The sequence below is a fragment of the Amblyomma mixtum genome, chromosome 4 (assembly GCF_055824585.1).
Source record: "Amblyomma mixtum isolate Tamu chromosome 4, ASM5582458v1, whole genome shotgun sequence".
NCBI classification, from domain to species: domain Eukaryota; kingdom Metazoa; phylum Arthropoda; class Arachnida; order Ixodida; family Ixodidae; genus Amblyomma; species Amblyomma mixtum.
In genome coordinates this window covers 127,922,855-127,948,414 of record NC_143015.1, presented here as the reverse complement: position 1 = coordinate 127,948,414, position 25,560 = coordinate 127,922,855, and the positions used below count along the sequence as shown (strand labels likewise).

Here is a 25,560-nt window from a genome sequence, read left to right as displayed (position 1 = left end):
AACGAGAAATATAAAATATTATGACATTAAAACTTGATAACATGCCTTGCAAAAGTTGACCTGATGGTTTTAGCATGGCTTCCTCAGAATTTCGCTACTATTTTAGTAGGGTGTCAGTATATGTTCTGACCTTTCAGTATCCGACGCTCAAGTAGTCCGGCTGTATTCCCTGTATTCCTTATTAATCAAGTTGAGGGCACGCCGACTGTGGATGAACTTCTGTATGATCAATGCCGACGTCATGTGAGAAGATAGGAATTTTCACGTAAAAGTTTCAAGCAGGCTGTTCATTCGGTCCTGCTGCCTCACTTCCAGGGTTGAGCATGGCTGTAGACACGGGATGCTCATCCACCATGGCTGCCCTGAACCAGGCTGTACTCGCTATTCGTTCCGGACTGTGCGAGGCGGCCGTCGTGGGTGGAAGCGCCCTCTGCCTGAAACCGGCCACATCATTGGGCTTCCTGCGTCTGGGAGTGCTGTCTCCGGATGGGAAGTGCATGACCTTCGACTCCCGGGGTGAGTTCAAGCCCTAGGTGCGGTTTTTTAATCATATTGGTAGTCTCCATAGTTTTCAATATCAGATATAATATCAACTCATTCATTGCGGCTCATAAAGTTTCTTACTATACCTAGAGGGAAAGCTGGCGGCGCTGCACTTCAGCCACCATGGACGCTGAAAGCATCATGGGGCGGTGAGCTATTTGTTGCGGGACAGTCGTATTTTTTCGGGAACCATGAGTAGCTCTACTAAAATGTTTCATTCTGAAAACGCTGTTCGTGTGTTCGCAGACGACTTTGGCGCGAACTCAGTGTGCGAGAACCATAGTAGTGAAACCGCAACAACAAACGAGGCCAATAAATGGTTTTTATTTCCGAAATACCATTAAAGAACTTTTAAAAATGTTTTTCCAATAATATTTTTTTGAAAACATATTTCTTCTTAAAAGTGCGCCTGTTAAGCACAAAATATTAGTTTTTGTATGTTCAATACTTGGCCAATAGGAGAGCGAGTCAGCTCTTATTTCGGGCAAACTTTGCATTTGCATGCTTTTCTGCTCATTTGTTGCAATCATTAGACAGGATATTGAATATTAGGACATTCTTGGTTATCAAAAAGCGTTTATTTTTGCATTATTTTATGGCAAAAATTGTAGTTCTGCAGTCGGTAGCTCACCGCCCCATGATGCTCTGAGCGCCCATGGTGGCTGAAGTGGTCTTGAGGGACCTCCACGCAAACTCCCATAGAAGGGTCGCCAGCTTTCCCTCTAGGTAATAGTAAGAAACTCTATGTTGCGGCTAGATTATTCTGGACGCACTTCATACTGAAAGAAATACCACTCATGCTCATTGAATAAATCATTCTTCAATATTATCGAATATTTTTCTCATTTAAGATGCAAAATATTCAGACGCTGCGTAAGGAATAAGATACTCAGAAAAATATTCTTTTCCTCAAAGCACTCAGTATTACTAAGCAAGAAAACACAAGGTGAAAAAGAACCGCGGCTGTTGAACCGATCGAGTTGCTCCTTAGTGAATGCACTTTTTGTCCAAACGAAAATTCCTTTTCTAGGTCCGTAAAAGGTTAGTTCTTTGCACTGCTGCTGACCAGCTGCTTCTCAGTGAGTGTCAAAAAAGAAATAGCGGCAGTTAAAGCTTAATCCACCTTCAAAAAGACGTGTCTGGAGTGTTAGGTACGGTTCGAAACTAAGCTGCATAATACCACATTTTGTTGGCGGCAACAAAGCAGGTTCACCTCATTTCCGTTAATAAGCACCCGATTGTTTATAAGTGCTTGTAGTGCGAACACATTACATGAGGGGCAGGCATATATCATACAACCGATTTCTTTAGCTGGAGATATGTCAGGAGCGAGCGACACAGAAAGGTACCCTTTCTATCGCGTGTTGCGGAAATAAACGCGCGCGGTAGAATGCTTCTCCCAGCTAAACGGGTGCATTGTTCGAGCTGAAATTTCGCAGAGAAGTGGCATTTGGTGGGCAGAATTGTTTTGTACCACGTCTGCTTGGTCTACTTACCTGATCCGAACAGAATAAGTCGGATATTCACATCGTCGTTGGCGACGACGAAGGAAATTAAGCCGCTCTGTCAGCGATCGCACCGGTGGCGCCATCTCGCGTGTTGGTGGTGAAGATTCGGCAAACGAGGGGGATTCGGAAGGTTTGAAGACAGTCTTTCAACTGGTTTTTTAATGGTCACAGAAAACTTAGCTTGGCGAAACTATGTTTTCAGCAAGTCATGTTTTCTGCGACCATTAAAAGATCAGTTGAAAGAGCGTCTTCAAACCTTCCGAATCTCGCTCCATTGCTGAATCTTCACGGCCAACAAACGAGATGGCGCAACCGGTGTGATCGCCGACAGAACAGCTTGATTTCCGTCGTCGTCGCCGCAGACGATGTGACTATCCGACGTATTCTGTTGGAATCAGGTAAATACCCCAAGCAATCTTAGTATAAAACAATTCTGCCGGCCAAATACCATTTCTCTGCGAAATTTCAGCTCGAACAATGCGCCCGTTTAGCTGGGAGAAGCTTTCTACCACGCGCGTTTATTTGCGCAACTCGCGATATATGTGAGATGGCGTCCCGTTAAGGAGCAGGAAATTGCGAGGTGGAGATTACGGTGCTGAGCAGAAAACAGACTTTGCAGGGTATATCGTTTAAGTTTTCGGCTTTTTCTTCCCAACGGCATCGCCTGGAATGCCTTCCTAAAAAGTGCGCCGAATGGTCGGCACAATTTTTTTCAGCGATGAATGCATTTCACGGGCATCACGTGAGAGGTCCTGGATTGAAACTCAGCAAAAAGGCAGAATGAAAATGCCACGCTAGAAGTACCTTAGGCTAAAACGTGAATTATTGCTTGGCGAAGTGCTGGCCAGTAATTTATTCCGTCAGTGGCGACATTGCAAGTGGGGCGACATCGTTGCACTGTACACATCAGCAAACTACGAAGTCTGCCTGAAAAATCTGCGTCTACACATGACGCCTCCGGAACCTCAGTGTGATCTGGCTCGTGATCGTGCCATACGTAAAAAGATGTGAAAGGAGAACTCACTGCGCATAAATATGCAACTATTTATGTTTGCGTGAGTCTAACAAACAGCCAGCTTGTCGACTGAATTGTTTTAGGAATGGCGAAGTTTCTTATGACAACAAGTTTCTTATACCTTGCTAGTGCTGTTACTGAGCAAGTTTTGTTGGCATTTGATTTTGGCATTTTTCACTTACACCATCTTCTGGAAAGCTCCTAGAGCCGATTCGTTGGTTCCCAGAACGATCGTTTACTCCGGGATAGAATCAGAACACGTATTCGCGGCTTAAGTGGTGCTGAGATTGCAATGCGAATATGACATTATGGCACATGCATTAAGGCCCATGCATTTATTTTGTGGTTCATAGAGAAATGAGCACAGGATACGAAAGTGATGACTTATATACGGTTAGGTTAGGGTTAAAGAGTGGATTTGAAAACATGACAAGTATAACAGATAAAGGCTGAATCGGGTGAGAATATCAGATCAGGAATGCCGGGGAAAAAAAAGTATCACTGCGATCAGATCAGGAAAAAAAAGTATCACTGCGATCAGGGGTCATTTCGTCAAATAATTGAATAGACAGCCTCAGTTCGACCGAGTGATGACCACTGATCTATTTATTGTTTTTGATAAACACCCGTTGATGCCTGTGCTTATGGTTTCAACGTAAGAAATGTGCATTATGCGAAAAAGAGACAACTTCTCTAAACTAGCCTTAGTTTGCAAATCTTGGAATATGGGACAGCATTGGAGACCGGATTGAATGAAAATAAAATACATATGTAGCGCTTCATTTAGCTCTCAATTTTTCTTTTGAAAAGGTACCAGTTGAAAACAGTGACTACTCATGCACAAAATACAACAAAATGCTTTGCCGTTCCATCGTAAACACAGGTTTTTATTTCGTATTCTGTTGATTTCCTATACTAATGAAATTTTTATCTATCATTCTGTCGCTAGGACAAGGAACTATAACACATTACAAAAATTTTGTTTAACTACGAATGTTATAGGATTTACTACAAGGCAGCGTTCCGAAATGCTGCAAAAATAAGTTGGGATGAAAGAAAACTTTTTGTTGCTTCTGTGTAGGTATGGCGTGTGCTTGAGAGATATTTTCTTGTTTAGTATTAATTTGCGGAGGTCGGTTAAAACGACGAGAAGACACATAAAATTTGAAACATTGAAATTCACTGATTTTATCGTTTGGGAGTACTAACAGATATTTCTCGGCTTCAACGCGACATTTTACATTTACGGAACATTTTATTTGTACTTTACCTCAATCAAAAAGGGCGACAAGTTACTCAGTCAAATGTAATATCCAAGATGCCCCGAGCTAGTAGTTCGCAGCTCAGAACTGTGCCAGGATCTTTGGGCACATTATTTATTAACGCCCAAGAGACATATAGCAATTCGATTTTCTCGATCGTAGGCGTAGTGCTTGTTTGACACAAACGCCCGCTCTTCATTTTTTCTCGTAAACAATTTCAAAACCTGCCTTGTTTATTTATTTAGTCCGCTGGCTTCTTTCCATGACACATATAGACCAGATTTTTGAGCCTCTCCTGGGCGCGGCCATTTTGCACCGACTGGCGCGCCGCGGTGCGGGCGTTTCGTTGGGGACTGCGGGGCTGCGGCAGTTCCGCGGCCGCGCCTGCATATAGCCGCGCTTCGGGCGCTAAAAAAACATTGTCGAGCATACTTCGCTGCGTGGCTGTGTTGCAGGAAGTATTTACGTTATCAAAGCGATAACATTGACGCGTTTTAATGACATTTAGTTTGACATTCAAGTTAATTGTGCCGGCGCTTAGAACGCGCTCGTGCTTAATCGAATTCCGTCTTGGTGCTCCACCGCAAAGAAACTTTTTATTCAATATCAAGAATTAGGTGTGCGGCTAGTATGCAGTTCCAATTCCCATGCACTCTTATTCCTTCCTGCCGGCCATAAAGCCCCCCCCCCCCCCCTTCCACAAACGGCTTTCTTGTCGCCACGCCAGTTTATCAACAAATTACCGCTGTGAGCTCAACTGAGTCGCAGCGCCAACAGAAAACAAATTTTGTCATGGTTTATGCAACCTGGTGCATAAAAACGTACTTCCGCTTAATTTATAAAAGCTTGAATAGATATGAGCTGCTAATCCAGCTTTCACTAATTCTGAGGTCCGAAGTCGCGTTATTTTATTCAGGAGCTCTCGCCGCGTGTGAGAGCGTTGCGTAGGCGTTTGGCTAAGTGTGGAAAATGTAATGAAATCGCGCATATTTTCCTATGAATAATGTAGATACCGCACCGCTGCGGTGGCTCAGTGGTTACGGCTCTCTGCTCTGGCCCAAAAGACGCGGGTTCGATCCCGGCCGCGGCGGCCGAATTTCGAAGGAGGCGAAATTCTAGAGGCCCGTGTACTGTGCGATGTCAGTGCACGTTAAAGAACCCCAGGTGGTCGAAATTTCCGTAGCCCTTCACTACGGCGTCCCTCATAGCCTGAGTCGCTTTGGGACGTAAAACCTTAATAAACCAAACCAAGCTATAAGGTAGATACCAACAGCAGAAAGATACTATAGATAAACCTTTCCCCAGATACCTCTAACATGCGTGGGGAAAAAGCAGCTGAAATCGGTAGCGGTCGTGCTTACAATCCTCTGCATGAAATGTGTTTAATGGGAACAAGAGCAAGCTCAGCGCAAGGGGGCCGAACACGTACATGGTGATCGAAAACACGCGCTCCGTCGGGACAACCTTCAGTCTGCAGCTCGCCTATCCAGTTACTACTCCACTGAGTCAAATCAATAGATCTACATTCTGATGCATAAAATTATCATAGATGATATCGCACTTAAAAGGCGACGACAAACGACACGACAGCGCAGAAATCTGCTTAGAAGTGCCGGTTTACAGTCCGTACACTACCTGGTCGACTACACTCGGATGTCACGTTAACGAGTAACTGCGCACAAGATAACCGCAGCACTGTCTGGAAGAGGGCAAATGTCAGTAGTGACGCACAGCACACACCCTCATACGTTAGCTGATGGAGCACAAAACGGCAGAAGCGAACACGTAAACATGCGTTCTATGCGCGGCGCCGGCGCGACCCGCAGTCCCTCGGGCCGCGCGCGCCGACAGATGGCGACTGGCGTCGAGAGTAGGCGCGCGTCCGCAGCCTGCGTGCGAGGGTAAAAAAATCTGGTCTATAGGCACCTGGTACACGCTCAGGGTTGGCGACTGGAAATATCTTGAAACATACCGTGTTTACTCGATTCTAACGCGCCCTCGATTGTCACGCGCACCCTTTTTGTCACGGTGAGAATAAAAAGGCAATGTCTTCGATTGTAACACGCACCGGATTTCCATGTTTCAGAAGAAAGAGGGGACTGCACGTGACGAACGCGCAGTTTCGGCGCACTGGAAGAACCATGCGGATGGCAGCGAGAGAACCGCGCCCAGGTGCTAATGAGCATCCTAAACAGCACGCAGCTATGTTCGATTGGCTGGCGCGAAGCTTACGAAAGAGAAACCGAAACTAAGTGGTCGGACTGCTCTCAGAGGCGAGGGGCCTGCCCGTTTTTCGTCCCGCCTTCAGTTGTGCTGACGTCATAGATGCGCGGGCATCTCTGAAGCATGAATTGAGAGCTTGAGGAGAGCTATTTTTTAAGCTATTTTTCAATTTGAGTAGAGCACAATAATGGAATGCCCGAGACAGCTGGGCTGCCTATCGTTGTAGAGAAGCGTCAGGTATGCGAGGCAATAAAGTTTTGCGGAATGAACGAGCAAAGAGTACCTACGTCATTACTGACCTAAAAGCGACGCTCAATATACTCTTGATTGCTTTGGAAAACGATTTTGAAAGCGGTGACAGCGTGATTTACAGCACTCAAATAAAGAAAAGAAACGCTTTCGGTACAAAATGAAAGGCACTCGTTCATAGCCGACATTTTGTGTCAGCCACGTGCTGGCGTGCTCGAAGCATCAAAAACCCCATTGGGTGCACTGGATTGCTAAAAGCGGTAAATCACGGAATGCTATATGCTTTACTTTATTGTATCTACGCTACAAATCGAGGTGACAGCATACTGAGTGCAGCGCATAACAGAACACATGCGTCTGAAAAATGCTAGCCGAGAATTTCGGTCATCCGTCCCAGGTCATGACAAAATTGCCGCTGTAGTGTACAGGTAGAGGAGTCTATGTAGAAAGAAAAGCAGGTGTGGGCGCAACTGCGGTGTTAAGGAGGCGTGATGCCGGGGTAATAGCGCAGAAAGAAATAAGGGCCGATAAATGGCACGCAGTATCTAGTGCGTGCAGGGGTACTTTTGAAAGACCGCAGTCGACAACTTCCGCTGGAGCAGTGAACGTTTCAAACATAAAACTGCGAGAGAAAGCCGATTATCATTATCCTCTGCTGGCTTGGATTTCCAGTTGCTCATGGCTGTTGACGAAGAGGACATAGTAATCAGCGGCTTCTCGGCCCGGTTCCCGCAAGCCGACAGCTTCGCCGAGTTCAAGGAAAAGCTGTACGCGGGTGAAGACTTCGTCACGGATGATGATACCCGCTGGCCTCGAGGTACGTGCGGCATAGAAACAAGCCTAAAGTCTTCTGTTTTTTTTTATTTACTTCGATATGTATAAACCGGTTTGTCCGTTGGGACAAACAACTTTGTCAATGGGAAAGAATCGTAAAGCACTGTGAACAATGTAAACACAAATGTACCCATCAGAAGGGAAGATACAAACACTTTGAAGCAGTTCAGAAGGGCCGTACAAAGACTTCAAAAATATAGTGCTACCTGTAACATGCAAAACTGCACTATGGCATAAAAAGAAGATAAGAAAGACAGTAAATGGCCTACTGTACATCATAGGATTATTGGTGAGTTAGTCCCCATAAATGTGTTTTAAGAGCGGCCGGAAAGCTTCTCTGTTTCTTTTAATACCGAGAAATTGATGAATTGAGGATGAGTTTGGTTTATTGGGGTTTAACGTCCCAAAGCAACTCAGGCTAGGAGGTACGCCGTAGTGAAGGGCACCGGAAATTTCGGCCATCTGGGGTTCTTTAACGTGCACTGACATCGCGTAGTACACGGACCTCTAGAATTTCGCCTCCATCGAAATTCAGCCCCCGCGGCCGTGATCGCACCCGCGTCTTTCGGGCCAGTAGCCGAGTGCCATAACCACTGAGCCACCGCGGCGGGTGAATCAGGGATTAGTGTACGGGTGCAGTGTTCAATGTCGGCTCAAGGAATGCATGCAGAAACAAATCAGTGTGCTTTTATGGCTTGTGCAGGCAAACGTTGATGTCTACGGGACGACCATGCCTGCGTCTGGTACCGTTGTCAACATTACGTTTTGAATATTAAGCCTAAGCCTTGCTACACATTATTAAGCAGAAAAAAAGCAGAAATCACTCGCATTAACACACATGTGCATTCTACTGCAGAGAAAATCTTGGCGAAAAGAGAGATGGTGGGCATGAAACAAATCGACACATGCGCCCACCTAGATAACCCTTCAGAGGCGACCGTGTACAAAGAACTACACGAACAAAGCTTAAGCTGGCTATGAAGAAAGGAAAAGCGCAGTACCGATGTCACTTCGCAGTGGACACGTAGACCACACCGTGAGGAGAGAGATCACGGAACAATGTAAAGATTGAAAAAAAAAGGTACGTAGTGGAGGTCTCCGGATTAATTGCGATCAACTGCATGGTTTCGTAATGTGTTCTGACGTCGCAGAGCATATAGCCGTATTTCCGGCTTCACCTCCATCAAAACTCACCTGCCGAGGCGAGTATATTTATCGAGCGTCCTCGAGCTTAGCATTCAAACACCATAATCACTAAGCCACCGGAAAGTGAACCTATTTATTACGGTGGCTGGCAGTACAACTTGCGTTCCTACTTAACCAGTGCGTTATGATTGGTGCATTTGTACAATCACTGCTTTCACTGTCCGACACGTAAAGGGTATGCTATTTTAATCTTGGATAGAGACATAAAGACCACGAAGGACGTCTAGCTGCTTACCTATGCAAAGCAGCCTTACATGAAAAGCTTTGTTTTGCGAGCTTTAAGCCACGTTAGTGCATTTTTCTCTGCCTTGCCGTGTAAAACATCGATGCCTGTGTCGCTGCTTGACAGTGTGAGCGATCACTGTAATTTATTATTGCTCATTACAATCCTGTGCACGCCTTTAATTCAGAGTTTCGCCTATGTGACACATAATGAAGCCCACGATTCACTACCAACTACTGTTTTTGTCTCATCTGACTTTGCGTGCCCCTCTTGAAGGGTGAGATTTTATGGTAGTGAAGCAAATAGGTTAGCAACATAACTTGTGGGAAATCCCGAAATTGTTGTTTTCAAATCATAAAAAATATACCCGTCGTCATATGGAACTTTCTATATCCACCCACAGCGACATGCAAGTTTGCCGACGAATTCGTTTTTGTGAAATTGATGGACACTGCAATGAAAATCTAGTCAGTCCAACTGTAACTACTTGAAAAACACTAAAAACTGGCAAAGAAACCCCTGTCCACACTTCAATTCCTTGAGCAAAAAGTGAAAGGATCTTCCTTCCGTTTATCAGTTTCATAACGGTACGACTTTGGATACAAATTGCCACTTACCGTTTATTCAAGTCAACGAGATATTTATCCACAGCTGCTCGCATTCTAACACTTTTCTTGTGTGTTAATATGGAATGATCCGCGTGCAGTTCCTTAGCCTTGGGACCTCTTCTTTATTTTAAAGCTGTCAAGAAATGCAAAAAAGCCTATATTTTAAAGCTGTCAAGAAATGCAAAAAAGCCTAAAATAAATGTGCGAGGAAGGCCGCACCGAACCAGAAGTTATCACAGGCAAAATCTATTGAAAATAAAAGAAAAGAGGTTCACAGCCAAGAGAAAATTCCTACGTGCCCAGTGAGCGGACGGGCGCCTAGAGAATGGAGAACGTCACCCACACTTGCACCGCTTGGACAGCAAGGAAAATGGTGAAGTGCAAAGCCATGGAGGTACGAGGGAAAGCGGCCGTGGCTATAGCTAGGAGAGGGACAAGTGAACAGGATGTAGAGAAAGGAGGAAAGAGACGGAGAATGGAGCGGACAAAAACGAACGAGAGGGTGGCAGAGAGATCCGCGGTTCATGTGGATGGCCAGAGGCTAAGGACGGTTGTGCACATGCGGGTGCAGCCAGTCAAGGTCGACAGCAATGACGGCTTTAGGATAAGGCCGCTCGTCGACGCCGCAGCCACAGTGGACCGGTAGATAGTGCAGGAAGGCAGGACAGGGAAGAGAGATGGTGGCCAGGGTGCCCTTGATTGCTCAGATGCAGATATTTCTGGTGGAAGAAGAATGGGCAGCCTGAAGAAGACAAAGGCAATCAGAGTAGATGTGCAAGGGGAAAGGAGAGGGCACGCGTCAGGCGTAACAACAAGCCTCGTGAAACGTAGCAGCCTCTGTACTGAAGGCGATAGAGACTGTCTCAAGACGAAGGGTTTTCTGGCTGGCTAGTTGGTGCTTGTCGTTCATGATTAAACTGCGCGATAAAACACGGAGAGAGAAAGAAAACACGTACGCACATACACGTACACACATATGTGTGTATGTGAAAACAGAAATGCTACCCAGGTTGGCCTGCCCTAGACGGGCTGTCGCATATGCCCGTCTTCCTTCGCACGGAGGATATTTGTTTCTGTCTCTGTCCGTGTTTTTTCGCCAGTTTAGTAATCATCAACTCAAGACGAAACCGGGCTACGCTCCATAGCGCGCCAGAAGACGAGAATGCGACTTAGGCAACGCCCGCAGAGTGGAGGTATAGGAACCGTCCGTGAAGATATGAAGGCCGGGAAGGCAGGACTGAAAGCGAAAATGAGACGGGAGAATACAAGACCTCCCCTGTCGAAAAATTTCTCTTTATTTCGTGTATGCGATATGGGAGCTATATGTGTCCAAAATATTTCTCGTGTGAGTCCATATGGGCAGCTTATATGTTAACTGTGTCAAGAAACGTGCCTGGCATGAACACACATTCGCTTCATACAAGCGCATATGTGTCACAAACGTGTTTCGTATGAACACATATGGGCAGCATATGTGTAAAGAAAGGTGCATTGATTGTATGAACAAATATGCTTCAAAAAATTAATATGGATCACTAATATTTGTACGAAATCATAAGGGCTGCATACTAGTTCATATGCGTCACGAATGTCTCGGAGGAACACACTTTTGCTGCACATGAGTTCACACGAACCGCAAATATATCTGGTATGAACTTATCTGTAGCGTACCTCAACTGGCACGTAACACTCGTGCGCATGCATGAGCTCCAATATATCTCGTTATGAATTTTGCCGCCGCGGTGGCTCAGTGGTTATGGTGCTCGGCTGCTGACCCGAAAGACGTGGGTTCGATCCCGGCCGCGGCGGTTGAATTTCTTTGGAGGAGAAATTCAAGAGGCCCGTGTACTGTGCGATGTCAATGCACGTTAAAGAACCCCAGGTGGTCGAAATTTCCGGAGCCCTCCACTACAGCGTCTCTCATAGCCTTAGTCGCTTTGGGACGTTAAACCCCATAAAACCAAACCAAACGTTATGAATTTACAGTTGCCCCTGGCGAAACAGATAGACGCTCGCCAATGCCTTATATCCAGTCGCGTGATTTTTCTGAAACACTGAAAGCAAACGACGAACAAGTGACTGACAAGAGTCGAACGAAAGCATAAAAAAAACTTCACCTGTTTCACATAATTTTCTCTTGCTTCTCTTTCTGTGCCCTTTTTCATGCGGAAAATACTGGCTATCCAAACTTTGTCGTTAGGCATTATAAACTTGCATTGGTACACGTTTATTTGGAAGGTAAATATGGCCTTCCCTGCATTGTTGGGCGGTTGCAAAGCTACGTAAGGATTAACTCCAGTTATATTATAAGAGACCTCCGGGTGCAGCAGAAAATACGTGCACAATGAGAATAGGACCAAGAACGGAGCGGGCGGGGCGAAAGTTTTGAGATATACCAAGATTCATCAGTGCTTATCAAAGCAGACATAAAATTGACAGCATCACTGGAAGTCCAGATGTCTAGTTCCGCTCCTTGAACCAGGTAGTTCACCACTTAACCTCAAATCGCACTGTTCAATTGCACTGACTAGATGCATCGGCGAAGTAATAGAAAGGATTGCGTGAGTCTTGGCATAAAAAAAAGACTACAGAGAATGTTTACAACATTCGAATCGGAGCGAAAGCACGGATTTGTGCTACGTAGAAGACGACGGTGAGCAGGCAGTGCTGCGGGGCGAGCAAATGGAATTTGATGAGAACGACGCTCTCCAACGCACAGCGCGAGAGTGTGGTGCAGTTTAACAGGAGGCGTGTTGGCTGAAAAAAAAAAGCGTCGATAGCTTAGTGGTCTTGCTGAGCGGCTCCTAAAGGAGATCTGATCGCGCAGCCGCGGGTTCGACTCCCAGTCATGGATATTGATTCAATTTCTTTCTCTATTTTTCATGGTTTGACCTCTAACTCAGCGGGGGGTCAAATGTGCCCGCTCCGCGATTGAAGCCCGAGGTCCCGTAGTGATGTTTTCGCTTCAATAACGCTTTCACCCCCTGCTGCAGTCGTTGCTTAGAGGTTAGTGCACTGTGCATTAGATGAGCAGGAAGCTGTTTTGAATCCGGTTGGGGCGTGTATTTTTTCCTTCCTGTGTAAGTACCTTTTTATGTGATAAGTTTATACGATTCGGAAATGAACTAAATTTGAATTAAATTGGAAGCTACTTTTTCAGGTGGGACAGAGAGAGAGACAGAACGTCAATACACTGGCCATAGCGTCTAGGGAGCCTCCATGGGTGGAGTCTGTAGGCCAGAACTCCTGCGACGGCTGCGGCAGATTGGGGCCCGTTCGACCAGCGAAAGCTGATCTCCGTGTTTCCAGCTGGACAACGCTACCTCCCACATCCGGCCTAAGCTTCCATGCTAAATCCAAAATACGAAACAGCCTGAACATAATTTCGAACCGTTTGAAATAGTTTCGCGAGGGTCTTTCAATTCCTCTTTAGCCGATGTTCATATGTATCTCAGACTGTTCATGTGGCTAAACGTGGTGCCTAAAAAATATGAAAACTCAATAAACTTAAATGTGAAGTTGTTTTTCACGGCTTGAGGGCATAAAACAGTCTTAGCGTCGTGCTTTATTTAGCAAACTCCTTAGGACACGACCCGTACGCGTCCTCTCCTGTTTCTGGGCTTCATAAGTTCGAAATGACTGAAAAACTTTGTCTGCTCAGTACTTGCCATAAAGCAGTTAATCATGGCACTGCTTAGTCCAGGTGCCATTGAGCCATTAAAGTCAGAAGCATCGTCATCACCTTTGGCACGCTTCGTAGACACTGTGAATTTCTTCAGATATTCCTTAATATGAGTTCATATAAATTTCAGGTTACCTCGGCCTGCCGGCGCGCATGGGGAAGATCCGTGACTTGTCTCTGTTCGACGCCGAGTTTTTCGGTGTTCCGCCGAAGCAGGCGCACAGGATGGACCCCCAGATGCGTCTTCTACTGGAGACGACGTACGAGGCCATGGTGGACGCTGCCTATGACCCGCAAACGTTGCGGGGACGTGCGGTGGGCGTCTTCATCGGTTGTTACACCTGTGAAGCGCATGAGGCTTCCAGCTACAACGCAGACACGGTTGACGGATATGGCGTGATCAGTGGCTCGCAAGCCATGTTCGCCAATCGAATATCTTACTCATTCGACTTACACGGTACGTGCATTTTGGGTCAGAGCTCTTGACCTTCCATTTCGTGATTTAACTCCCTTCTACAACAGTGAAAGGTACGAAATTCTAGCGAATAGCACCTGTTTCCAGAAGACGTACACTGCGGCTCCGCCGAGAAACCACGCATAACCGCGATTGCTTCGGCGCCGTCCCACAAGAATGTCTGCACAGAATTCAGAGCACGGCTTGAATTTTTGGTTTATTAGCAATTCATAGCCATGTGAGCAATTTTACGGCGCAGCCATTGAAAATACCCAGCGGACTATCGTTTTTTTTTTTTTTTGGTATGGACACATCCGCGACTTCGGAAGGCGACTGCCACGAGGAAGAAAGAGGGAAAAAGATTTTCCCAGGGCGATAGTGAGGAGGCAGAAAACAGAATAATTACTTGAGTGCTATGAAGATGGCGAGGAGGGTGGCTCGGTGGGATGGCTACAACTTTTTGGGCTTCTCGGGCTTTATAGAAACCAGGCATCCAATCTGCAAAAGAAGGTAGAAATGTTGCCAAAGCAGAAGCGATACAAACGACGAGGTATGGAGAATGGTGCGCACAGTGTGGTTGGGTGCGTTGGCCTTCAGGATCCTTAAACTTTGAGATTAGGAGGCGGACCCTCGCTACGTAGTATTCGCCTGTGTCTACAGTCAGGACAGAGTAGGAAGCCGCATTCGGAGTCGCGCTCTTGTGCCGTAAAATAACTGTTGAATGCCGTGGAAGAAGTCGCTCGCAAGCGCTGGGAAGGACCATCCAACAAAGCAGGAGGACGCGGTAAATCGAAGCGCGGCGCTAAACGAAGACAGGAGAACTGCAGCGGTAAAGGGCATAAGAGTGGAACGCGACAGCCAATCGAAGCAGCTAGACAGCGCATCGGTGTAGCAATGCTTACAGCAGGCAAGGACTAGCACGAAGAGCAGTGCACGATCTGTGCATGTTACTGGAAGAAATTATTCACTCCGCTTCTCGCGGCTGAAGTCTTTATCGTCAGTTGCAGCAAAGTTGACTCACTCTGACGTCACGCTGCCAGCAACCAGCATCGTGACCCATTACGTCATCCTCCTGTTTCTTTTTATACCCGCTTCCTAACTCTAATAAACGCTGTTCTTCACTGACAGTAGGCCTGCCTACAAAGTGGTACCGGTCCGTAGTCGGTATGTGGCCGCCAGCCTCCGTTCTTCCAACGCCGAAACCTTTGGACGCATCAGGCAACACTTGGCTTGGATAGCAAACTTGGAACAATGCGCTTACATTGTTTTCTACTGCTACCGAACTGAACAAGCAGACCAAAGAGGCACAGACAGCTACATTAAGGATAGTTGCCGGGCCAGTTGGTACATGATCACACCGTAAAACAGCGCGCTTACACGGTACGAAGAAAGAAGACACGCACACACACAGCGCTGAACTTACAACTGCATGGTTTATTGCATTGCTCGCAATAAATACCGGGAAGAAAACAAAAAACAACCAAAGGAAGGCGAGGAGATATCCTCCTGTCGCATCATGTCGTCAAAGGTTATTCAAGATATTTAATCTCTTTTCTTGTCAGTGCCATCGATGGAGTGCTAACGCATGACGCGCCTTTCCTGTCTGTGATGAATGCTTCATATAGTTCACGTTTGTGCTGATGATTGTACCGCCTCAAAATCTGGCTTCGTCCAAGGTTAGGTGTGCAATGACAGGCAGATACGTGTTTTGCCAGCGTGCTGCCGTATCCCGTGCGGATGTTAATGGCGTGCTCTCGTAGACGGTCGTTTATGCAGCGTCCACTTTGGCCCACATAAGATGCGCCGCATGACAGCGGTATCTCGTAGATTATCTCCGTGTCACAGGTGGTGAACATTTTTTCATGTTTCTTACTGCACCGCGCTGGTTTTGGGGCATCTTCATTCACCATTCTGCAAAGCATATTGAGCTTTCTGGTTGCGGTTAGGACCAAGTTCACTCCAGCACGCCCTACTATCTTCTTCAACGAGTGGCTGATCCCGTGCAGATACGGCATAAGAGCCATCTTCTCAGTAAGTGCAGTAAGTGCAGTGCAGTAAGAAACATGAAAAAATGTTCACCACCTGTGACACGGAGATAATCTACGAGATACCGCTGTCATGCGGCGCATCTTATGTGGGCCAAAGTGGACGCTGCATAAACGACCGTCTACGAGAGCACGCCATTAACATCCGCACGGGATACGGCAGCACGCTGGCAAAACACGTATCTGCCTGTCATTGCACACCTAACCTTGGACGAAGCCAGATTTTGAGGCGGTACAACCATCAGCACAAACGTGAACTATATGAAGCATTCATCATAGACAGGAAAGGCGCGTCATGCGTTAGCACTCCATCGATGGCACTGACAAGAAAAGAGATTAAATATCTTGAATAACCTTTGACGACATGATGCGACAGGAGGATATCTCCTCGCTTTCCTTTGGTTGTTTTTTGTTTTCTTCCCGGTATTTATTGCGAGCAATGCAATAAACCATGCAGTTGTAAGTTCAGCGCTGTGTGTGTGCGTGTTTTCTTTCTTCGTCCCGTGTAAGCGCGCTGTTTTACGGTGTGACAGACAGCTACATTACTAGTGACGATTCTAATAATTGTAAAAATAGTTATACGGACCGCTTAAAGAGCATGCCTAGCGAATGCGAAGGATATATATTTTTAAATAGATTTTATAATCTCCAAAAGGTGAAAACTGATACAGTTGTCGCTATAAAGAGCCGTTCCAGCCAACATTTTCGCGAACCCCTGAGGCTACGCTAAAACACAATTCACTTGGCAAAGGTGATGATGGAATCCTTTTCAGTCTTGACAAGGTGAGTTTGTATCGCGGAGGGAAAATTTTTAAACCCGATTTTATCAGCTATAAGTGCCTCTTTTCCGCCCGATAATCATAAACATAAATGTAAATCGCCACAGCGTCGATATATATTCACAATAAGAGAGTAATTACTCATTGACATTCCCCCGAGCGCAGCCATACGGCTACAAAGGAAAGCTATCTCGCCCTACCATAAGCTTGCCGTCCCGGTTAGCTCAGTTGGTAGAGCGACTGCTCCGGTGTAGCGGTGGTCCCGGGTTCGAACCCCGGACCAGGACGAATTTTTCGTTAACTACGAAGTTTTTGAGAAAGCTGTATAGCTTTCCTTTGTAGCCGTATGGCTGCGCTCGGGTGGATGTCAATGAGTAATTACTCCCTTATTAAAAATCTACACCGCCTTGGGGGATTCCCCTAAAACATTTGGCCAATATATTCACAATATAAGCTTAATACTGTCCTTAGTTCCTGCTGCTTTCAAGCAGGCAGTGTCCGTGTAAAGTATTAACTGACTCCATCTGTCTTATTTGCAGGGCCAAGCCTGGCAATAGACACGGCGTGTTCGTCCACGATGGCTGCCCTGAACCACGCTGTCGGGTCTATTCGCTCCGGAGAGTGCGAAGCGGCCATCGTGGGTGGAAGCTCGATCTGCTTGAAGCCGACCACATCGCTAAACTTTGAGCGCCTCGGAATATTATCCCCTGATGGAAAGTGCATGTCCTTTGATTCAAGCGGTGAGTTGAGACTGCCTCACTGTGTTGGGAACATGTTTGTGATAAAAATTATGCGTCCCATCAGGCAGGGTCGTCATATATCACAGAAAGCAAAGAGCACAGAGGTTTTTTTTTAATTGGTGGTGTTGATCAATAAAGATTGTTAATGATCATTTTATCCCTTAAAAATAAATGATTACAAAGCAGAAGAATAAACAACCACACGCCACGGGTGGGATTCGAACCCACGACCTCCAAAATACGCGTCCCGACGCGTAATTCGTAGTACAAGGTTAGGTCTTACACGACAGGGTTAGATTTCTGCTGTGGCACCACAAGGACAGGGACAGAGACAGAGTGACAACAACACAAGTGCTCACTAACAACTGACAAAATTTATTAAAAGCACAAAATATATAGACAAAACCAATGGTTACATGCCCAATCATAACACTCTGTCTCTGCGCCCGTCCTTGTGGTGCCACATCATTATGAATTCGTACCAACTCTCCCAGTTCTCAACCCTTTAGATTTCTGCTTACGCTGAGCATCTTTATTAGTTTCTGTGCATATCTCAAAAATTTCCGTGCGGCACCGAAATATCTCAGTGGAACTGGACGTACCGCACATTCTGTGTTCAAGCAGGCAGTAACGGTGAGGCCAACGTTATAGAGGTAACATATTATTCTAATATGATGTTTTCAATCTCCGACCCTTGACTTGAAGAGGCGAGGACTGCTAGCCACATGCGAGAGAGAACCTACGTTGCTTTAATGAGCGGTGCTCGTCTTTGAAGGACATGCCAACTAAGAATGGTGCTTTGCCCTGCTAACGATAGGCTGTCAGACCACTCGTCCCAGAGATTTGCACCGACGCAATGGCGCTATGTGCCTCGCAATAGGTGCCTCACAACAGGTACTTCATAATGGATAGACAAATTGCGCCAGAAGACAAGCTAGAGCAGAGGAGACAACAGCACGAAAGCAGATTTTTCAGGAAAAAAAAAGAAAAGCCGACTTTTTACAAATAACTGGAGCAATTCAAATTTTCATTGTATACAATAACATAGCACGGGTTCACCAGAATAAAAAGTTTGGCTAGTTGGGTGCTGTTTGTGATGAATAAGTGGGAGCAAACGCTACCAATAAACCAGTTGAGATAACGGCGCCGGACCTGTGATCTCGTTCTGTGTCTTCGTAAAATTTGCACCCAGTTATTCATCACGAGCATAGCACGGGGTCTTGAATTTCAAGCGTTAGTTAGGATTTTATATTTTATGTGGTGCTATCCTCTTGTGCTCCTAGAAGGTGGGATTGTGAGGTCTTACTGGCAGTATCAGTGTTGTTTGTACAGCTCAAGATATGCTCTCCTGCCATCTGTGCTTCTGCGTCCCGCCAGTTGGCAGAGTTTGTGATTTTCGATCACACGTAGAGGCATCGATGAATTGTTCGCACATAGAGTGCCCGGTCTCGCAACCATGTTCAGAACGTCACTAACGTTAGGAGATGATAAAGTAACGCTACCGGACTACGACACTAAACCATGCTGGACTATGGGTATGCTCCGTTCAAAAAGAAGCAAATAACACAGCATGCTCGATGGACTGTTGGTGAGAGGTTTACTCTGTCTGTCAAATTCTTGGAGTAATCATTATTTCTCTAACTTTCAAACAAACGTTAAGCAACCGACACTTAAATGCTCAGCCATATATGGCGGATGCAGTAATGAAGGATCTGTTTTTTATCTCGTTTCACCGTATACTACGAGATATCCAGCTGCACATGCATGAGTCGCCGGAAATGAGAGGATGATGGATGAAGTGGTGTGGAGCAACGGCGTCGCATTCAGGAAAACAGAGCGGCTGTATGAGCGTATTTCAATAAGCAGGGCTGAGGCCATCCTTAACGCTGAGACGGAGGCAACACTGCGTTCGAATTTTCGTGCCACCAGAAACACACGGGAATTTAAAAAGGTAACGGACGCACAAGTACTGCGGGCGGCTGGGATCGTCCTTTACAGGGATGAAAACCTCTAAGAAGGTGCCGCCCGTCTTTAAGATCATTGGGTAGTATTTTATGACGATTCTTTACTCAGTCGAAACTTCCATTTACTCTGACTTGCTACTGCCTGTGACGTAAGGACTAAGTGAGTGACTCCATGCGCAACAAATGTTAGATAAGCATAAAAAGCTATCAGGAGAGACGCGTTATAGAATAAAGCCCGAAAAGATGCACTGTTTAACTTTGCTCTCCAGCTAACGCTAAATATACAAATAACTGCGTTTCGACTTACTGCAGCCAATGGATACGTCCGAAGCGAAACAGCGGGCGTGTTTTTTCTCCAGCGAGCTTTGGAGGCTCGTCGAATATACGCCAAAATCACGCACATCAAGGCTTACTGCGATGGCTACAAGGATCAAGGTGAGTGTAACGCTAAGAGAAGTTTTGCTGGTCCCGTTAGGTAAAACACAGAGTGTGTAATAGTCCGATGCACTGCAGATATTTTCTCCCGTTCAAGACACTCATTGAGTTCTTCCCTGTGCTTTTCTTTTGCTGCGCTTTTCTGAAGTAAAAAATATTGCTTTAGCGTGTTTTCTGATTCTGGCCGGAAATTTGATTCGGAACTTCTTACCCTGGCAAAGAATCTTGTTTATGCTTCCTTGCAGGCTTTTAAAGTAATAGAAAAAAAAACATAATTGCAGCTACGCTGATCGGTAAACGTCATGTGTTAATTATTTTGTTCCTGGCATAGTGCGGCTATTTCAGTCTGGTTAAAGCAGCAAGCGGAAAACTGATAATGCGAAGCATGGTGAGATATATTTCGAGGTCTCAGTTGCGAAATGACCGTTCGAACACACGTGTTTAGCACGGACGCACCTCTAAACCTGCCCATTTAGCCACTTTAGAGTCCCGTTCCTCTGCCCTCGTTCCAGGCCTCCACGCCGGTTCACGCCAAGAGCTCTCCTATGTCCATACTGGCGACTGCGCAGCACCGTAGTCATTTCTTGGAGCCGCCCCCCTAGACCTGTTGTGATATCCGCCTTCGCCGCCATGTACGCCTAAAACCAATCGGTATTAATCCTTAGCTGAACAAACATTTTCTTAGACGAAGCAAATGCTATGGTCACTATCACTAGCAGGCCACAGTGCTAAATTGTAGTGAAATGTAAAATAATGAAATAGTTACTTCCTTTAGGTATCTAGAATTTATTACTAGACACTAAGCAAAGGTCTTCATGTAATGGTGATAATACTGATCAGAGATTCTAATCGTGCATTTTTCGCGAGAAATATTACCATTTTATGATTTGGGTTCTAGAAAGTGTGCCAGACTAGCTATGAATGTGGTAGCGAAGGCTGTTTCTGGACTTGTAGGGCTGCATGTATGGTGCATGCATTTTGAGCCAAGCTCCTAATAAAAAGTGGCACTTCTTGGAGCAGTGGTATTGAAAACGCACTGTTTTCTGCCGCTCGAGAGAGTACTGCTGCTGCCGATAAGTTGGGTCGACACGATAGAAAGCAACGGCACAGACACAAGACGATGAGGGTGTCGTTCACGTGTGTCATTCACCTTAACCGTGCGGTGTCTGCGCTGTAACTTTCCATGAGTTTTCTGTCCCGTCGTTAAAATGGGGCTCTCTTTGTTTTCTCTTCCGCATTCTGCTTAAATCAGTCAAATGTGATTCCTTATAGTCAAACCTCTGGAATTATATGAAAAGTATCATTTAACAAGTTAGATATTATGGAAATAAAATAATTTAAGTGCTATAGTTGAAAATATAATGTTTTTAGGAATAGTTTTATTGTCTTTGGATGGTTGGGCGAGTGACCCCAGTGGAAAGCAACACAGGAAAATCATTAAATTTCTCGACATCACTGAGAGGCCGCATGGTTTATGCGCATGTCTTAAAAAGCGCTTTTCTACGAATGGAATGCCGCAAAGTTGTAAAAGTTTTTTTGGCGTGTGGATAAAGTATACTAATTCGAAAGCAGGAATGTAGCTGCATCGTGATCCACAAGCATAATCCCAGTATTAGCTGATTATACATCCCAAATAATATTGATCAAAATGCGGCAACAGTGTACCACCAATCGCGACACCTCTAAGTCTGTGATGAGGATTTCAGAATCTAACGAAAACAGACAACTTCCTCAGTCTCAGCGGAAATATTCTTTGAAACTCTTCATTCGTTTTTTTGGTACATTCTTGAACGCAAACGCTGGGTGCTTGCAGCGCTTAAAGCTAATAAAGCGTTGTTGTCGTTTTCAATAAAGATGGTAGATGATCCAATCTACATTTTGGTTCAAACAATTGCCAAGCAGAATACAAATTTCCATTTCTCGGCATTTACGAGATGAAAAACTATACCACTGTAACTTTTCCCTCCGAGGAACTCCATCAAACACTATGTAGAAAATATCTTTGCTTGTTGCTAGGGCGTGGTACATAGAGCCGGCGAAGTCTTTAGCTGGCGTGCGTGACGGCCGCGTTTTCCCTGCTCCTGCAGCTTATGACGAAGCAAACTTGCGCAAATATAAAATTTAAACACAGTCTCACTAAGCCAGTGCTTGATACTCAGCTTTCCGCAAGTTGTCGTCGTCGTAAAGTGCAGGAGCGCAGAAAAAGCGGCCGTCGCGCACGCCAGCTAAAGATTTGGCTTGCTGTACCTGGAACGGCTCGGAAACTCTGGCGTGCCATGCTCTTTCGCGTGATCTAGGTCCAAAACGTTTTCAAAGCATGTGCTCTCGTACCGAATATCCCTTTTTATTGTGCTCAAAGCTGCAACACTTGTGCTTGATTTTCACCCTAGAAAAATTATAAATTGAAACTTTTATCTTAAACTAGAAAATGAAGATTTATTTCTCGAAATCAAATAAATATTCTCACGCAGGTTCAGGCTTGATCAAAATGGTAGTCAACCTGTGTCTCAGGCCGTTGAGAGGGCAAGTAAAAGATGTCGTAATAGCCTTTTGTGTGTGTGTTTTTTTCCAGGATTCATTCACCCTTCGAGCGAAGCGCAAGAAGAGCTTCTCAGGGGCGTCTACAACGAGGCGAGGGTGGATCCACGCGATGTCGGCTACGTCGAAGCCCACGGCACTGGAACACCGGCGGGCGATAGCCAGGAGTTGTGCGCCATCAGTAACGTGTTCTGTCGGTCGGAGCGTCACAAGCCACTCAAGGTTGGAGCCGTCAAGAGTAACGTTGGACACGCCGAAGCTGCCTCCGGTAAAGGAAACTATGCATCGCAGTCTGTGTTTGTTATTCACAAAGTTCAGTACATTGTCTCTTTGCTAGGAACATAGGCGTAGTCATTACTATATAGCGTATTTCGCTTCCTTCGATCTGGCTCATTAAATGAATGAATAAATCCACTTACAAATAGGTGAATCTAGATTTGACACTGCGGTTTCTAGCCACGAATTTAGCGGAAACCGCAATGTCTTATGGCAGTGTGGTATTTCTTCCCGTCAGGAGTGCAGCGGGAGGGAGTCCGGTTGAGGTCCAAGAGAGGCTTCGCGTCCTCTGTCAGTTGTATAGTGTGTCAATGAGAGCTGCTTAAATTTAGAGAAATGCTAGTTTACGTGGACTTTCGGACCATCAGCAATGCATGAGTCAGCGGCCCCAGGTGACAGTACCGCCTTCAACTGCCTCTCAACAAAAAAAGTGACATTAAAGAGGGCGTGTGAAGGATTTCACGCGTTACTGACCATAATAAACTGCCTTTTTACGAGCGCTGCTTCTCGCCGTTACCATTGAAAGACCCTAATTTACAATGAAGAAAGGTGAATATTTCTTTCTTTTGATCAAAGCATCGACTACATCAATATAAGCCTTCAGTTTGGAGGAGTGACCGTCACCATAATTCGTTGACTGTGAGCAGCTATGCGTGATTTGCTTTTTTTCGCACGCAACATAAAAAGCGCTGCTTCATGTTGAACAAGGAAGGCCCGAATCGCCAATTTTTTCTTTACGCCAAGGTCAGTTACCTGTGCATCATCTTCAGCTATGCATCTGCACCAGAAGGTATTCTATCAATCAATCGGCTGCATTCAAGCGTGTATTATAGGCTGTTCACGGTGTACGTTTTAGCAGAGAATTAAGGAGTGCAGAGGTGCATGGGGCTGAACTTCAGCAGCGGAATCCGACCCAAGTGTAACGTCATCATTCAAGTGGCTCAGGCGAGGCCATCAATGAGGATGAAAAGCGCCAGTTGACTTCTGTGAACATAAATGGTGCAAGCTGAGAGGGATTGCTCAAAGGTTTGCGATTAAAACACACTCGAACAGGTTAACGGCCTTAGAAGACGAGCAGCCTCCTCACGGAGGCCAGTAGCTGCTGGAAGGCTGCATTTATTTGGCTGATTGATAATGCCATTTCTCTACGTTTGGGAGGACCGTTCAATGTCATGCGCACTGAGCTTAACTGGAGGCGTCACCCACAGCGCGTAGCATTTTTTTTTTACGCGTGGGCTGTGGTTAGAGGCACAATGAAAAAAATACATCCAGTTTTCATTCTGAGGGAAAATTGATTCTATCGCTTACGCATTCATTGCAGACAAAACTGAATTTGAATATTTTGCCGGCAGGACAATCAACACGCCCCTAAATGCCCAGAAGAGTTCTATTATGAGCATTTTGATATGAATACCTGTGTAGCCTAGGTTCTAGGATCGAGGCCCCGAAGACTGCGTCGACGCAGCACAGACGGCTTAAGAAATCAAAAAAGTGATAGTAAAACCTGCATTTTTTTCTCTTGGGGGTTTTCTTGCCCATAAAACTTTCTGTTTTGAATGAAAGTAGTGAATCTATCGTTAGAATACGGTGACATTAAAAAGCAGGATCAACTCATTTCGCCATCAATGTGCCTTTAAATTCATTTCTTCATAGAAGGTTATGGTAAAGTACTACACCAGGATGGCGAAATCCTGCTCTGGCTAAAGGAAGTGCGTTGCCGGTTCTGACCACCGAGACCAGGTCGCACCCCAGGCCTGGATATGCAGTTTCCTCAACAAGTGGAATTTTTCTTCTTTTTTTTAAGCCAGGGGGAGAATTGCGCAGCACTAGCATTCAAATCCCGACTCTTTTGCCCGTGAGGCGAAGGCTCTACCTCTACGCCATCGCTGCGAAAGCAAGATAACCGCTGGTCCTTCAGGGTAACGGAGTGGATCTCAAGAGAAAGCAAGCGTAGCAGGGGCGGCAGATAGTTGGGTAGTCGGAGGATTCGGTGACCGCGGCGGGCAAAGGACAGGGACAGAGACATGGAAGAGGCCTTTGTCCTGCAGTAGGCGTAGTGAGGCTGATGATGATGAAGACGATGTGCCTTTAAGTTTAGCGCAAGTCTTTACGGGCACACAGTGTGTGGTTGGGTTAGGCAGGCTCAGCCGAATTAGGTACGATGCTTGTTCGGGCTTCCGGAAATTCGATGTTTACAGCCTTCTCAAGTTTGCCATCACTTTGCGATAAAGAGTTTGCAAGCTGATTGTAAAGGCAGCTAAGCCCCAGAGAAACATGGTGTATGGTGGCGTATAACTGCTTGGGATGTACAAGATTTTCATGTGATTCGCCTTCTACTTGACGAGAACTGATCAGTAATATTTGTTCCGATCACACACAGGACAGCCCGGCATACACTAGTTGCGCATGTTGGCTGAAGTGCGCAGGAATTTTCACACAGCTTTGACGACATTGAATCAATGCGCATGGAATAACCTATGATTAGGCCTTCTACTTTATTCTTTTACGTCAACTGAAGAATATTGTCCAGGTTTTAAGGCGCTGAATCTGGACTAACCGTACGCTAAGCTTGCCAATATTCATTGTTGTCTGTCTCTTCGCGCAGGCGTCACCTCTATTGCGAAGGTGATTTTGGCCATGGAGACAGGAAAAATTGCTGGAAATCTGCACTTCAAAGAAGCGAACCCCAACATTCCCGCTTTGCAGAATGGAAGGATCGAAGTTGTGGACAAAAATACTCCTTTTCCTGGAGGTCCTGTTGGCATAAATTCGTTCGGATTGGGGGGCTGCAATGTCCACGCCATTCTTGAGTCAATTCAAGAACCTCACGTGAACAATATTCCCCGTGATAAATGCGACCTTCCGAGGCTTGTTCTTGCAGCTGGACGGAGCGAAGAGTTACTAATGGTGAGTGTTCTTGTTCTGAGCATCTAAAAGCCGCTATGAAACATTTATTTGTTCAAGAGCTTGTGACAA

General features: G+C 45.7%; 2 protein-coding genes across 2 annotated transcripts in view; both read left to right on the top strand.

The window, feature by feature from the left end:
• LOC149348187 (fatty acid synthase-like) overlaps positions 1–533 on the top strand; it is a 62,332-nt gene extending 61,799 nt beyond the window's left edge. Inside the window, exon 24 of the mRNA XM_089541700.1 lies at positions 316–533. Within this exon, the coding sequence (XP_089397826.1) occupies positions 316–533 (218 nt within the window). The remainder of the gene's footprint in view (positions 1–315) is intronic.
• Positions 534–7,478: 6,945 nt separating this feature from the next.
• Positions 7,479–25,560, top strand: part of LOC149348185 (fatty acid synthase-like) — a 68,448-nt gene continuing 50,366 nt past the window's right edge. Inside the window, exons 1-6 of the mRNA XM_089587971.1 lie at positions 7,479–7,617; positions 13,484–13,810; positions 17,171–17,371; positions 19,648–19,770; positions 22,343–22,576; positions 25,190–25,491. Of these exons, the coding sequence (XP_089444097.1) occupies positions 7,479–7,617; positions 13,484–13,810; positions 17,171–17,371; positions 19,648–19,770; positions 22,343–22,576; positions 25,190–25,491 (1,326 nt within the window). The remainder of the gene's footprint in view (positions 7,618–13,483; positions 13,811–17,170; positions 17,372–19,647; positions 19,771–22,342; positions 22,577–25,189; positions 25,492–25,560) is intronic.